Source organism: Nicotiana sylvestris, chromosome 2 (genome assembly GCF_000393655.2).
Source record: "Nicotiana sylvestris chromosome 2, ASM39365v2, whole genome shotgun sequence".
In the NCBI taxonomy this organism is placed as follows: Eukaryota; Viridiplantae; Streptophyta; class Magnoliopsida; order Solanales; family Solanaceae; genus Nicotiana; species Nicotiana sylvestris.
Window position 1 is genome coordinate 131,489,221 of NC_091058.1, and position 17,425 is coordinate 131,506,645.

General features: G+C 39.9%; 1 protein-coding gene across 1 annotated transcript; it reads left to right on the forward strand.

Moving 5' to 3' along the window:
* Positions 1-378: 378 nt before the first annotated feature.
* LOC138885592 (uncharacterized) lies at positions 379-1,401 on the forward strand. Its single transcript, XM_070166555.1, has 2 exons — positions 379-560; positions 627-1,401. The coding sequence occupies exons 1-2, from the start codon at positions 379-381 to the stop codon at positions 1,399-1,401; spliced, it is 957 nt and encodes a 318-aa protein (XP_070022656.1).
* Positions 1,402-17,425: the final 16,024 nt, after the last annotated feature.

A 17,425-nucleotide genomic window follows, 5' to 3' on the forward strand; every position in this document is an offset into this window, starting at 1 on the left:
TTCAGGATTGCAAAAGGAGAGTCCGAAATACTGCAGGGGTTCGTGACCAGGTTCCAGAAGGAAAGGATGTTGCTACCGACCGTACCAGACGAATAGGCAGCTAAAGCATTCACTAAAAGACTGAATCCGAGAAGTTCCGACGCTTCCCGAATTTGAAAGAAAATCTACTCGAGTTCCAGGCAACAACATGGGTAGATGTTCACAATTGGTACGAGTCAAAGATAAGAATTGAGGATGATTAGCTTGGTTTCCCTACATCAACCAAAGGTCGAGACCGGGAGAAAAATAAAGAGAAGTCAAAAGATGATTTTGACACAGATCGACGGTCTTTAAGAGGTTGGTTTTTGCCCTATGAAAGGACTGAAAGATACGATAGAGATGTCCGATTGGTGGATGGATTTGCAATCGAAAGGAGATCTAATCGCGGCCAATAACACGTTATTGGATGACAAGGAGATATCAGGTTCCCGAGATTCCTCCTACCCCAGGCTTTCCAAATACAACTTCAATATTAGCGTAGCGGAGCTGGTATCAGCTATGAGGAACATTAAGGAATCACGGTTCCCGAAGCAAGTAAGATCTGGTCCCAGTTAAAAGGATCCTAATTTGTGGTGTGAATACCACAGGACCAACGGTCACCAGACTAGGGACTGTCGACATCTACGCGAAGAGGTGGTAACATTGCTGAATAACGGTCATCTTAGAGAATTCTTAAGTGATCGAGCTAAAAACAATTATGGTCGCAACTGTGATAACGCGGAACCTTCGAAAGCAGGAAAAAATCCTCCACATCTGACGATCTACATGATTTTCGGAGGGAACGAGATTAATGGAGTGACATTTTTGGCGGCAAAAAAGATGAATGTATCGGTAACCCACAGTAAGAGACTCTGGGAAGTTGCTGAGGACAACATTAATTTTATGGAGGAAGACGCAGATGGATTATTACTGCTGCACAACGATGCCTTGGTAATCTCTTTAAATGTCTTTGATTTTAAAATTAAAGGTGTTTTGATAGACCCAGGAAGTTCAGCCAATAATATTGAGTGGAGAGTGTTGGAACAAGACAAGCTGACCGAAAGCATCATTCCAGCCACAAAACTCTTCATCGGGTTCAATCTGGCGAGCGTGACAACCCAAGGAGAGATCCTACTGCCTATGAAAGTCGAGGGAGTGATAAAGATGACCCTTTTCAAGGTAATAGACGATGATATGGGTTACAATATTATTTTGGGAAGACCATGGTTGCACAAGATGAAGGTCGTACCGTTAACATATCATCAATTGCTGAAGTTCCCAACTTCTGAGGGAATTAAACAAATAAAAGGAGACCAACCTGTGGCAAGGGAGATGAATGTAATCTCAGTTTCCAGTTGCAAAGGGAAGGAGCATGCAGTATAGCAATTACAGGAACCGGCACTTTCTCCCGAGCCGAGCGAAGTCAACCAATGGGAGGAGGAGTTGGAATCATATCAGGTAATAATATACTTCTAGGTAACAGAAGAAACGGACGCAACAAAATCCTTGGCGGAAGAACTTGAACAAGTCACATTGTTCGAAAAGTTCTTGCAGAGAAAGCTCTACTTAGGGACAGGATTAAACCCCGAGCTCAGGTCTAGATTTATCAAATTTCTTAAATTTAATGTTGACTGTTTTGCGTGGTTGCATGCAGATATGACAGGTATCTCGCCGTAAGTGGCCGTGCAAAACTAAGCCTAAATCCCAACATCCCTCCGGTAAGATTAAAAAACATCATATTGCCGAGGATAAAAAAATTCGTCAAAGAAGAGGTAACTCATTTGCTTGATATCGGTTCAATCCAAGAGGTAAAATATCCTGACTGGTTAGCTAACATCATAGTAGTTCCAAAAAAGAATAATAAATTTCGCATGTGCGTAGACTATAAGGATTTAAATAAGACGGGCCCAAAAGACTCGTTCTCACTGACAGATATCGATCAAATGATCGATGCAATGGTTGGGTACAAGTTAATGAGTTTCCTTGATGCTTACTCCTAGTAAAATCAAATCAATATAAACCCTGAGAATTGGGAAAAAACTTTGTTCATATCGAACTTTGGCACATATTGCTACAAGGTGATGCCCTTCGGGCTTAAAAACGTCGGAGCCACTTATCAGAGGCTCATTAACAAAATGTTTAAGAAGCAAATAGGGAAAACTATGGAGGTTTACATAGATGATATGTTGGTTAAGTCTTTGAACGCAAGTGATTATCTTAAACGCTTGCAAGAAACCTTTGACATCTTAAGAAAGCATAACATGAAGTTTATCCCCGAGAAGTGTGCATTCGGGGTCAGCTCCGGTAAGTTCCTGGGCTTCCTGGTATCGCAAAGGGTATCAATGTTAACCCCAATAAAATTAAAACAATAGAAGACATCCCGGACCAACTATCAAACATGAAAGAGGTTTAAAGGTTGATAGGGACTCTGGCAGCTTTGAGTAGATTCATTTCCCGATCTTCAGAAAAATGCCACCATTTCTTTTCACTACTCAAAAAGAAGAAGAACTTCAAATGGACTCCGGAATGTCAGCAGGATTTGAAGGATTTGAAAAGGTATTTGTCAATTCCAACATTACTGTAAAAACTGGAGGAAGACAAACAAGTATTGATCTACTTAGTAGTCTCGGAGGTAGTGGTAAGTGTCGTTTTAGTCCGTGAGGATGAAGGTATACTATGTCATATTTATGATGTTAGTAAAATTTTAACGGGAGCAGAAACTCGCTACCATCTAGAAAAATTGGTCTTAGCTCTCGTAGTCACCGCTCGAAAGCTTAGGCCTTATTTCCAATGTCATCCGATAGTCGTGGTGTCATGACCCAAAAATTGACTCGGTCGTGATGGCGCCTATCGTGAAACTAGGCCAGCCGACACAATTCCTGAATCGGCCATTATTCAATAAAAGTTATTTTTATACTATTTATTAATCAATAATCTCATGATGTAAGTCTAAATGAACAGTGCAGAATAAATACACAAGCCCGACATCGGGGTGTCACTAGTCATGAGCATCTACTACAACTGTCTAACAACATAAAGACCAATATGGCCGGGAAAATCACAAGAATACATTAAGGAAGAATAAGGAGGGGGGAAAAGAAGGGCTGCGATCGCCAGGCTGCTACCTTGCTAACTCTGATGAACCTGCCACTAAGCTCAGAAATACCTGAATCTGCACACAAGGTGTAGGGAGTAATGTGAGTACGCCAACTCAGTAAGTAATAAAAGTAAATGAAGACTGAGTAGTAAGAAATCACGTAAACCACGTGATAGCACCACAGTGGTTACAGTATGTTCCCAAACAGGATACCATTCAAATCATTTTGTTAAATTTCTAACTTCAGTAAAATCCTTTAGAAAATATATTTCTAACCTTTTCAATAGAGGTTTAACGAAATATATATAGTGAAAGTGATAAAAATCATAATCGGACCCTCGGGCAAAACATAGTTCGTATATAGTCCCTAGGCAAACAGAAATTCATAACCATTTCATAACTTAAAAATCTCGGAGGAAGTAACAAAGCCAAATCAGTGACTAAATTTTGAACACCTCGTACAAACTTCAGTTTAAATAAAAGTTGTTTAAATCATTTGTTCAACATTTTCAATAGAGGCTCGGTCTAAAGATGAGTCAAAGCAGTAATTTAATCAACATATTCAACAGAAACTCACTTTAAGGAGGAGTAAAAAACAGTAAGTTCATAAACAGGCCCCTCAAGCAAAGCATCACTCGTATATGTGTATATATATATAGCCCCTCAGGCAAGCCACTCAATCACTCATGACTCAACTCTCAGCAATCAGTGCTCACACTCAGCACTCACGCTCAATAGGTACCTTATCATAACCGTTGTGGCGTGCAGCTCGATCCATATATATATAGTCTATTGCGCTTACTAGGGGCGTGCAAACTCCGGAGGGGCTCCTACAGCCCAAGCACTATATGGTTGCGGCATGCAGCCCGATCCAACATATCGTTGCGGTGTGCAGCCCGATCCATATATCACTGCGGTGTGCAGCCCGATCAATGTACATATATACATATATATATATATATATATATATATATATATATATATATATATATATACATACATATATATATATATATATATATATATATATATTATTGCGGCGTGTAGCCCGATCCATAAATATATAACCCTCACAACTAGGCCCTCGGCCTATCTCAGTCATCAACCTCACAATCAGGCCTTCGACCTCTCTCAGCCATCAACCTCACAAGCCACTCGGACTACCAGTAAAACAGGGCGTTCAGCTCAAAATATCATTTATAGTATCAAAATTTAGTAAATACGGTTGAGTTAAGAAATCAATAAAATACAGCACGACTGAGTACAATTATTAAGTCAAAACAATAAGGAACAATAGTTAAAAAGGTCCATAAGGGTCCACAATAGTAGGCAAGAGGCCCAAATATGGCATTCCGTCCAAAACATAGCAATACTTTTCGAAACACAATGATATCAAACAGTTTTCAATCAAATACGCGACTTAATAGTTGTAAGGGATGGACCAAGTCACAATCCCCAATGGTACACGACTCCACACTCGTCATCTATCATGTGCTTCACCTCAAAGTAGCACAACGATGTGAAATCCGGGGTTTCATACCCTCAGGACAGCATTTACAATCATTACTTACCTCGATCCGGTCCAAACTCTAGCCCGCGATGCCTTTGCCCCTCGAATCGGCCTCCAATTGCTCCAAATCTAATCAAGATCAGATTCATACTGTCAAAATATGCCAAGGGAATAAATCCCACTCAAAAATAACAAATTCACACCAAGAATCCCGAAATTGACCAAACCCGACCCCAGTCCCACATCTCGAAATCCGGTAAAAATTACAACAATAGAATCCCCGACCCCGGGCCTACATCTCGAAATCCGGTAAAAATTACATCAATAGAATCCTTACACTCACACAAATTCATACATACCAAGAACATCAAAATCGGACCTCAAATGGCCCCTCAAATCCCCAAAAGAAATTCTCAAACTTTTCTTCCATTTTTTCCAATTTCCACTCTAATTTCTCAAATTAAATGATGAAATTCAAGACTAAATCATGGAATTAAACCAAATATGAGTGAAGAATACTTACCCAGTTGCTCCACTGAAAATCTCCTCTAATTTTACCTTATCCCGAGCTCTCTAATGGTTTTTGTGATATTGGACTTAAACCCTCGATTTTCAACTTAAACATTCTGCGGAGTTATTTCCTTCATCGCAATCGCGGAAATTGCCTCGCAATCGCGAAGCATAGAAAAAGGATTGCCCCCATATCAACCTTACTCGATTGCAGAATAGCACACACGATCGTGAAGTACTGCCTAGCCAACTCATGTGATCGTGACCATCCCCACGCGATCGCATAGAACAATATTTTCCACTTCTCACCAACTCACTATCTTCTACGCAAACGTGGTGTTGCCCATGCATTCGCGAAGCACAACATCACAAGAGTACACGATCGCGACCTCAACTCTGCGGTCGCATAGAAAAAATTCCACCTCTGCCAAACTAAGCCTACGCGATCGCGAACTCCTCTTCGCAATCGCAATGAACAAATCTTCTGCAATAGAAAACTAGCAAAATCTGCTAACTCTTTAAGTCCAAATATGTCCCGTTGAGCATCCAAAACACACCCGAGGTCCTCGGAACCTCAACCAAACATGCTAACATATCCCATAATATCATTCAAACTTATTCCAACCTTCGGAACGCTCAAAACAACATCAAAACACCAAATCATCATCTAATTCAAGCCTAAGAATTCCAAAAACATCTAAATTTTGCTTTCGATCAAAAAAGTCTATCAGACCACGTCCGAATGACCTGAAAATTTTCACACACATCACAAATGACACAACGGACCTACTCCAATTTCCGGAATTCCATTCTGACCCCGATATCAAAATTTCTACTACCAACCAGAAAATGCCAAATTTTCATTTTCGCCAATTCAAGCCTAAACCTTCCACTGACCTCCAAAATACATTTCGATCACGCTCCTAAGTCCAAATCACCTAATAGAGCTAGCCAAATCATAAAAATTCCAATCCGAGATCATATACTAACAAGTCAAAACTTGGACAACCTTTCAAATTTTAAGTTTCAAACTGAGAACTGTTCTTCCAAATTCATTCTAATTACCCTGAAAACCAAAACCGACGATTTACATAAGTCATAATACATCACACGGGGATAGTAATGCCCGAGAACTGGCGAGCGAAGTGCAAATGCTCAAAACGACCGGTCGTGTCATTACATCCTCCCCCACTTAAACATACGTTCATCCTTGAACGTGCCTAGAGTTGTTCTGAAAACCATCAAATCGCTATGTAACCTTACCATGCACATACTTGGGGGAGATCCCACATCACCCTATCTCATATAGGTCCGATAACACAATGTAACTGAAATTTCTCAATCCAACCTAGCCCATAAACCTTAGAACCATATTTCCACTTCTGAAATTATCTACAAGATCAGAACCTCACATTTATACTCTGAATAAGCCCGAACAAGCTATAACAAACCATACCTGCAGCCTCAGATGCAATTACATGATATACCACATAGCTTAAACTCTCGTAGCGATAACTTATGATCATAGCAGTTGCTCAGAACAACCAAATATCGATAATAAACCTTTTATCAAATAAAGCCCCATTCCAACACTTTCATATACTGCCAATGAAAAATGAAACACATAGAAAGTCATAACCATTCCTCAGATCAACCATTCGTGAAGCCACTTATCCTTTGGCAAGGACCATAGCAAATTTCTAAGCCGAACATCGATATTATCCTTCCAACATGCTAAAACCGAATCCGTTTGTATTCATTCTATATCCCAACGATCGTATCTAATCCAACACAACTACTTTGGTGGCATGACACATCAATACCACCTAAAGACACAACTCTTGCAATCCGCACACTAATAAGCAACAATCTGAACGTACTCAAATCATGAAAAATGACTCAAATGAGAGAGTTGTACCGTAAGCTCACCAGTACCACCACAACACAATGGTGAGAACCCGTCACACATCGTAGAAACACAACACATGAATCTAACCCGAAGGATCATACCTCGACATAACTTTGTCGCAATGCGCGACCCTATCTAAACACAGGTTCGCATGAGACGCCTCAAATCACCATGCTCAAAATCATCAACCAAGCGCAATTTGATGCCTAGCACCCAAAAGTGAAAAACCATAACCATGGAGAAGAAAATGACGCGATGCCATATCAGTCCGAAAGAACATACCCAATGCGTAACAAATCATGCAATGCCCAATTACCCGTCTCGCTCAAATTCTGCTATAAAGCTCAAATGGAATCGCACCATATACGCATATAACCAACAAATCACAACTCCTCGTAACATAGAAGAGTAACTCATAGATCAATCCAGAACATGGATAAGCTCAACAACAATTGAATGGCACATCTCTCAACAATAACAGTTCAGAGTCAACAATTCCGACCTGGTGCAGAACACACATCCATGTTGGGCCTACCAATGAACCACATATCAACTCTGGTCACCCATAACAGATAAATAACCCTCTGAAGGTTTACAATGACTGAATCATAACACATACTATCATCTGACTAGCTTACCCACATATTTACAGTCCACAACTGCGAAATAACCTGTTTATGAGAACTCATAGTCTCCAAATCCATAAAGAAGACGAATCACCATATCTTATCCCAACTCTACCGCTCGAATATCTAACACATCCCTACTACTCGATCATCCCACGAGGGGTACTTCTAAAAATTCTTCTGTGCCACTAAGCAAACCTTGGATATCAGTAGTCGATCAAACGAGATAGTGCCACAATACCAATAAAGCATCCATAACTCAAACATATTTCCCTCTCTGAAATGTATACCATCATCAAGCCACACCAATTAGTGATCTCATTTATCTAGTCATCTGAAGTTGTCCATTCTGCCTAAGAATTTATGACCTTCCTTTCAAAACTGAACAGTGACCTTACACATGCAAATCTCAACCCCACACAACATACCACATATATCATACCATCTTATGATAAATATGAGAACTTCATAATCCACTCCGAGCTACAAGCAACTACGTGCTCAGCCACCAAGAACTTTTCCATTTGATCCCATCTAGGATAAAATCATCATACATCCTATGCTCCTCATGCCAGTAGAAAATATACATCTCTAACCGTGGTAGAAACCATCAAGAACTCTCCAAATTCCATTTGCACAAGACAAAACCGTCAGAACTAAATTCCTCTAACTCAACCCAGCTACGCAGGCCATCAAAACTTAAGAGCATTGCCAGGAAACACCTGTAGAAACCAAGTGCATCATAAGCACCCAAGAACCAATCATATCTGTTACCCTGCCGATCCAACCTACTACCAAGTTGTCCTAATTCTCTGAGTTCCTTTCGAATTACCTTCAAATTGATACATTTCCTTGCTAGTACACCACTATCCTTAACTAAAACTTGCCCTATGAACTTTAGCTAAAAATCACATCGCCCTAAGGCTCATAAACACTCACATTCCTCTGAAGCACCCCCAAAAGTACAACAGCCGAGATACCCGCTCTGAGAAAACCTTCTGCAAATCTAAAGTCATTACCTTCATCTTCCTGATACTGATGTGTAGAATCCATAATAATATAGAAATACCATGAGTCTTGACACCCTCCAATGCAAACCTCACTTTCTAGCCAAATATATAACCTGAAAATCTCCAATTATTACATGTAAAAATCTTGAACCCATTAGACCCATTCTCGAGAGTGGTCCACTCTGCTCAAACCTCACTTATATTGATCAAACAGACCGAACGACTTGTGCTCCATTAGCAATCCAATACTGCAGAAAGTAACCCCACCTTAATGCATCCAGATAGATTCTTGCTCCATGTACATTACATCCTTCACCAATAACAACTCAAGTCATTCCATAGATTCTTATATGCCCATGAAGCATAACATAACCTCTATCAAAAATTTCATATATTCAGGTCATCTTTGATCTCAACCTCTATAATCCATAACTGATTCACCAGTATGCCCCAAACCAGAACTATCATAGCACATAATTGTGCAATCAACTGATCAATAGCAGACTCCCCCCACTTGGCTCAAAGCCATAGATCAAAACATACCATAACTCATAATGCATATACTCTATTACTGCCATAATACCATAGTGAGATTAAACTCAGTCTTTCATAAGCTCGTGCAACACGGACCATCTAGTACTTCAAATCATTTGCAAAACTCGCATTCACCCTTGTAACGGTCAAGACAACTTTTCTACGCAATCCAAACTCAAATTGCATCATGTATAATTTCACTAACAAAAGAGGACTCACAACAACCATCATAGGGACCACGCAACTTCAGAACACTCCACAGAAGATAAGCCACTTGCTTAGCCTCAAACTGGAATCTCTCTATATTCTTCCATAATCATAACTATTACCCGGTCACTTACCCTTCCTGAGTCTGAACTCATATCACGACATAAAATTTACTCTATTTCCCAACTAGACAACATGAAAAAGATCCTTCATCATGCCCACAACTCAGGCTATACATCAACTCATGATGAAAATCAAGCACTGGACAGTTCTTACTACCCCCAGGTAGACCCTTCTCGCCTCATTCAAATCATATGAACACATCTTGCAGTCGCATCATACTCATCACATAGCTATCCAGCCATACCTTCCCCTAATAGGGACACTTATCGATCGTATAAATCCAAAAACACGCGCTCACAAAATCAACAGCTCAGCGCTCAAGCTATAGTCAAAACCCGGACTCAAGTCCTACAGACTGGACCAACATCAACACACAGAGATCACACCTTGCCCCTCGATCAGGTAATCACAAACCATCGATGCATATCTGATACTAAGCGCTCATGCGCGCATACGAACGCGTGGAAGGAATTTCAAGAGGTACATTTCAAGCTGAATCAAGGACGCACGACAAGAATTCAAGAATGTGAAGTTTTTCCTAAAGGTTCTGTAGCCTCCCGAGGATAAGTACAGATGTCTCCGCACCGATATGCGAGACTCTACTAAACCTGCTTATGACTCGTGAGACCTATGTAACCTAGGCTATGATACCAACTTGTCACGACCCAAAAACTGACCCGGTCATGATCGCACCTATCGCGAAACTAGGCCAACCGACACAATTCCCGAATCAACCATTCTTCAATAAAAGTCATTTTTATACCATTTATTAATCAATAATCTCATGATGTAAGTCTAATGAACAGTGCAGAATAAATACACAAGCCCGACATCAGGGTGTTACTAGTCATGAGCATCTACTACAACTGTCTAACAACATAAAGATCAACATGGCCGGGAAAATCACGAGAATACATTAAGGAAGAATAAATAGGGAGAAAAGCAGGGTTGTGATGGTCAGGCAACTACCTTGCTAACCTTGATGAACCTGCCACCGAGCTCAGAAATACTTGAATCTGCACCAAAGTTGTATGGAGTAATGTGAGTATGCCAACTCAGTAAGTAATAAAAGTAAATGAAGACTAAGCAGTAAGAAATCACGTAAATCACGTCATAGCACCACAGTGGTTACAGTATGTTCCCAAAATAGGATACCATTCAAATCATTTCGTTAAATTTCCAACTTCAGTAAAATCCTTTAGAAAATATCTTTCTAACCTTTTCAATAGAGGTTTAATGAAATATATATAGTGAAAGTGATGAAAATCATAATCGGCCCCTCGGGCAAAACATAGTTCGTATACAGCCCCTCAGCAAACAGAAATTCATAACCATTTCATAACTTAAAAATCTCGGAGGAAGTAACAAGGCCAAATCAGTGACTAAATTCCGAACACCTAGTAAATTTTTCAGTTTAAATGAAAGTTGTTTAAAGCATTTGTTCAACATTTTCAATAGTGGCTCGGTCTAAAGATAAGTCAAAGCAGTAATTTAATCAACATATTCAACAAAAACTCACTTTAAGGTGGAGTGAAAAATAGTAAGTTCATAAACAGGTCCCTCAAGCAAAGCATCACTCATATATATGTGTATATAAATATATATAGCCCCTCGGGCAAGCCACTTAGTCACTCATGACTCAACTCTCAGCAATCAGCGCTTACACTCAGCTCTCATGCTTAATAGGTACCTTATCATAATCGTTGTGGCGTGCAGCCCGATCCATATATATTGTCGATTGTGCTCACTGGGGGTGTGCAGACTCTAGAGGGGCTCCTACAGCCCAAGCGCTATATCATTGCGGCGTGCAGCCCGATCCAACATATCACTGCGGCATGCAGCCCGATCCATATACTGTTGCGGCGTGCAGCCCGATCCATATACATATATATATATATATATATATATATATATATATATATATATATATATATATATTGTTGATGCGTGCAGCCCGATCCATAAATATATAATCCTCACAACCAACCCCTCGGCCTATATCAGACATCAACCTCACAATCAGGCCTTCGGCCTTTCTCAGCCATCAACCTATATATATATATTGTTGATGCGTGCAGCCCGATTCATAAATATATAATCCTCACAACCAACCCCTCGGCCTATATCAGACATCAACCTCACAATCAGGCCTTCGGCCTTTCTCAGCCATCAACCTCACAAGCCACTCGGACTATCAGTAAAACAGGGCGTTCAGCTCAAAATATCATTTATAGTATCAAAAATTAGTAAATAAGGCTGAGTTAAAAAATCAATAAAACACAGCATGACTAAGTACAATTATTAAGTCAAAACAGTGAGGAACAATAGTTAAAAAGCCCCATAAGGGTCCAAAACAGTTGGCACGAGGCCCAAATATGGCATTCCATCCAAAATATAGCAATATTTTCCGAAACACAATAATATCAAAAAGTTTTCAATCAAATACGCAACTTAACAGTCATTCGGGACAGACCAAGTCACAATCCCCAATGGTGCACGACTCCACGCTCGTCATCTAGCGTGTCTGTCACCTCAAAGTAGCACAACGATGTGAAATCCAGGGTTTCATACCCTTAGGACAGCATTTACAATCATTACTTACCTCGATCCGTCCAAACTCTAGTCCGCTATGCCTTTGCCCCTCGAATCGGCCTCCAATTGCTCCAAATCCAATCAAAATCAGATTCATACTGTCAAAATATGCCAAGGAAACAATGCCAACTCGAAAATAACCAATTCACACCAAGAATCCCGAAATTGACCAAACCCGACCCTCGGGCCCACATCTCAAAATCCAGTAAAAATTACATCAATAGAATCCTTACACTCTCATGAGTTCATACATACCAAGAACATCAAAATCGGACCTCAAATGGCCCCTCAAATCCCCAAAAGAAATTCTCAAAATTTTCTTTCATTTTTCCCCAATTTCCAATCTAATTTCTCGAATTAAATGATGAAATTCAAGACTAAATCACGGAATTAAACCGAATATGAGTGAAGAATACTTACCCCAGTTGCTCCATTAAAAATCTCCTCAAATTCACCTTCTCCCGAGCTCTCTAATGGTTTTTGTGATATTTGACTTAAACCCTCGATTTTGAACTTCAACATTCTGCCTAGTTATTTTTTTCATCGCGATCGCGGAAATTGCCTCGCGATCGCGAAGCACAAAAAAGGACTGCCCCCATATCAACTTTACTCGATCGCAGAATAGCACACGCGATCGCGAAGCACTGTCTAGCCAACTCACGCGATCGCGACCATCCCCACGCGATCGCATAGAACAATACTTTCCACTTCTCACCAGCTCACTATCTTATACGTGAACGCGGCCTTGTCCACGGGTTCGCAAAGCACAACATCACAAGCATACGTGATCGCGACCTCAACTCTGCGGTCACAAAGAAAAAATTCTACCTCTGCCAAACTAAGCCTACGTGATAATCTGATCTCGCTCGGCTAACAATTGATCCCGCTCGGAGGTAAGTTCCTCCTTATCAAAAATCAATCTCTGAAGGTCCTTGGAAGCAACAAAGTTAGCCTGCAAAAAAATGCAAACTCAAAACCTTGCCATAAAAAAGATAGAAGAAACAATAGAGGAAATAAAGATTATACCGCCGTTGCGTTGTGCATGGCATTGTTCAACAAGCACTCTCCCGAGAGAGCTTGTATTTTATTTCTATCATTTCTGAAGTCAGAGGCTTCAGATAATTAACAAGTTCCACCTGCAGGGATAGCAGAGGCATCTGGTAGGGTTACGTTCCTCCTCCTTTGAGGATCTTTAAAGGGGATAGAATAATTATGCCCCAAATTCCCATGAACTGGGGACTGCGGAAGAGGGACGTCCTCCTCTCAAACAACTGCGGCCAGCGGAGATGATGTAGCAGTTGCTGGTGGCGAAGGTAGAGTTGGTGAAGAAGGAGATGAAGCTGATGGCGTTGTAGGTTGTGAAGCATCCGCGACAACAGTAGTGCTAGTTGTTGGTTGCTCATCAACCGTGGACGGGAGAGACCGGCTACCCAGCTTCATGGTACCGAGAACAGCGACTAGGACTTGGAAGTGAGAATTGGCATCTTTCACTACATTATACTCCCCTAGAGTGTCGAGGCCTCATCCTCGGTTGGCGTGACTAGCTCAACAGATTGAGCTGATGAAGGTCAGCATCTTTTATGTAGAGAAGCCCTCTCATCACCGTCTCCTCCATCATCGTCGATCACCATGGTGTCTATGGCCTGCTCGATCTCGGTGCTCTTCACTACAGCATCCGTGGACGACTTGGGTATGGCACCCTTCACCTTTTTATTTTTTTCCCCGGCCGCAGAGGAATATTGCCTTTTTAGTTGCTTCTTCTCCGGCCGGGGACTCCGAGAAGAAGCACTTGCACCAGAAGCAGGCCCGGAGACACATGTTCGGGTGAAAGCCTCCTGCAGTAGCCTCGTTGCGTCAGCAGGATCAGCCAAAACATTCTCCTTGGGGACGACAACTGAGCCTTGAGGTAGACCTGAATTCAACAAGAGAGAAGGGTTAATCAATTTTCCTATACGAAACGTAAAAACAAGATGAGTTCGACCTACCATGATTTTAGGCTTTCCACCCATATTTAAGGGCTAGTTCTTTCCACGTATGGGTCTCGGGCGTAGTGACATCAAAAATCTTCTGGACCTACTGGTCCAAGCCCTCAACCCTAGGTGGTGTCCACCGAGTTGCTGAAATAAGTAAAATAAGAAGGATCAGTAACAATATAAGGCGATCTTTTACTAGAAGAAAAGATAAACGACGAACTTACTAGTGTGGTTTCATAATTCCAGAAAGGATGGAGTCATGGCCGAAATAATGTCCCTGGTGGCAACTAACTCTAACTGTTCTATCCACCCACGGTCGTTGTCATCATCCATACTGGTTAGCAAAGCATGGTATCCACGTTTGTTGAAATTTGTCATTCCCCCACAGAAAATCTTAAGGGAATAAAGGTTCATTAATAGAGTCAGGGATAGCTCTTCTCCCGTCTCCTGGCATAGACGTAGAAGACAAGCAATTGTCTTTCACACAAAAGGACTTAACTATGCCAGGCATACCAGGTAACGGATGCAGAATTCCACGATTACGGAGTCAAGCTCCCCGCTCAAGGAGAACGATCCCAAAGTGAAGGGATACGTGTAAAAATATGTTAAACCATTCTTCGGTAAGGTTATCCACTCTGCCAGGTCAGGATTGATGATGTTTAAATCATGGCAACGATCGTTTTCCTTCACAGCAAGAATGCAGGAAGGACGGATGAAAGAAGGATACACGCCAATAGCCCATGTGCGAGGGTTAGCGGAAGGATTCTTCTCTTCGAAATCCTTAGTTGTGATGAGTTTTCTTGGAATAATGGTACTCACCGTGGGAGGAGGAGCATCATCAACACTATCTTTGTTCTTAGAGGAACTGGGATTTCTAGAAGAAGAGGCCATTGTTATCAGAAGGGAGGAAAAGGTTTTTTCTAAAGAAGAAAATTAGAGAATGTTGAAGGCAAGTATGAGTTGAGTAAAAAGAGTTTGAGAGAGCTTGGAAAGTTATGAAGTGTAAATGGAGAAGTTTGATGCGTATAACTAAAGGAATAGGCGGCTAAAATCGTGGTCATAATTACCTCGATAACCGGCAAAAATATTTATGAATCGTTGGATGACGCATGTTCGGGCATTAAATGCGAGAGACGTGCGTCTAATCAACCGTCAGAAATTTTTCAGAGGGAGTCAGAGAATTTTCCGCCAAAAAAGGTATCTTTACCAACTTCCCCGTGATACAAGGTTATGCCACCGGAAAGCAGGGGGGACTATCTGTATAGGGTAAAATATATTCATATTAAATGATTGCATGAGAAAGCAACACGTGGAGTTGAAGACCAAAGATAATCAAGTCCGAAGGCAACGATCTCGAAGAGAATGGTATTCATAAAGGCGAATTAAATACCTGCCACCCGATAGCATTTAATGGAGAATATTCTATAGCGTTAAGTGCACGGTCCGTTACAGAGAATATGATATTCATTGCCTACTATTACACATTCTTCAATGGCGCTCATAATTGTCATTTAAGATGGGCTTGATCCTAGGACCTTGTTCCCTAGGTGCAACTATAAATAGTAAGCTCTACAATCATTGTAAAGGACACAAATTTTCTGACAAGCTAATATTATACTCTGTTCAAAAGCTCAATAATATTTTATCTTCTTGCTTATTAATACTGTTATTACTGTCTGCGGAAACTCTACTCCCAGAATAAAGATTGCTACTGTCTTATCTCGATTTCAAAGCTAAGTATTATATTTTTGTCTAATTTATTTATCATTTTGGGATCAAATCGATTTACTTGTCTATAAATCACGTATAAAGAATGAGTGGATGAGTCAAATGAATTAAGCTCCTTGTGATCTATAAGACAATAATAGAGGTCATGGCAAGTCAAAATAGGTAAGTGTGGGCATGAATGTTTGGTTCACTTTCTGATTATGTAGGTTCGAATTTTCGATTTTTGGTTTGTGAATTGGTTCAGTTCCACTCGACTAATTTCTTTTTCGTCAGTTCAATCCAAGTATTCGAGTTTCTTTAATTCTCTTTTGGTTAAATCGTCAATTACATCGGTTTAAAGCTTATTTGGACCTTTTCAACATGGGCTTCATTTAACTAAAAATTGGGTCTTTTCATAGAAATTTTTATACAAATAGCCGATCAGATTTACTGTTTTTTTTTAGCCAGTATACATGAATTATAGACTGATTATGTACAGTTATACACATATTACCCATTAATTATACCTGTATTAAAATATCAACCAGCTGTTTTTAGTTTAAACTTTGTGCAATTCTGATTAATTCTTCTTTGGAATTGGGCTAATGGCCTTCTTCTATTATGCAGTAATAGATTTTTAACTTTTCCCGTAGCATTTTCAAACCAATTTAGAGGTTTCATTTTCGAAGACGGTTTCTGGATGCAGTGTCATTTTCTCGAAGTAATATACTCATAATAATATAGCTATCTTGTGACACATTCGTCATAATATTGTTCAAGTCTTTGATCCATGATAAGGCAGGTTTTGTTTGACACATAACACAATTATGATATGACATGAACATGGTATAACACCTCCTATTATTATAGGTGGAATTAAGATTCGTATTCTATGAATTCTAAATTTTAGAATAGCAATTAGTAATAGAGTTTTGAATTTAATTTTTGCACATATCGAGTGGATTTCTTCATATGAATACAATATTTGGACTAAAATTATGGAATTCAGCCAAACTCATAGATAACCTTCTAGCTCTACCCCTGCCCCAATACTAATTTATCATGATTAACAGATTAAGTGATAAATCAAGATGAGAATATATCTTAATTAATTATATTTTAGTGTTAAATTATGTTTGTGAAGACTTATATTATGTATTTATTGGGTGGATATAAATACCTAATATGAGTAAGTTTTTACCTGAGTATGGGCTGGTGTCATACCATATTCGTGTCGTATCATGAGAGCAATGGTCAATGGAAAAGAGAAGGGAAAGTAGAACTATTTTTCTTAATTTAAATATAAACATTTATATATTTAAATTAAATATAAATATGCCCAAACAAACAACCCTGCTACTTGAGAACTGAGTAACGAGTACGAAAGAAAACTAGAATAGGAATTTAGAATGAACAAGACAAAAAGAAATGATAGAAAGTAGCTTTCCCTTGTTTTGTTAAGGAGAAATAAGAGAAGATTCTTTCATTAAAATGGATACTTTTTTGAGATCCTATAGAAAGTTTCATAACCTATTTTCTCTCCATTCTTTCTTCAAAATACACAGTTTGTTGCTTTTTCATAAACTCTCAGTATGACTACTGACTAGTC

Bases quoted from the DNA above. Each gene is read 5' to 3' on its own strand.
- LOC138885592 (XM_070166555.1), top strand. From the start codon at position 379: ATGTCCGATTGGTGGATGGATTTGCAATCGAAAGGAGATCTAATCGCG. The intron at 561-626 runs GTTCCCGAAGCA...TGAATACCACAG, and splicing joins AGGAACATTAAGGAATCACG to GACCAACGGTCACCAGACTA.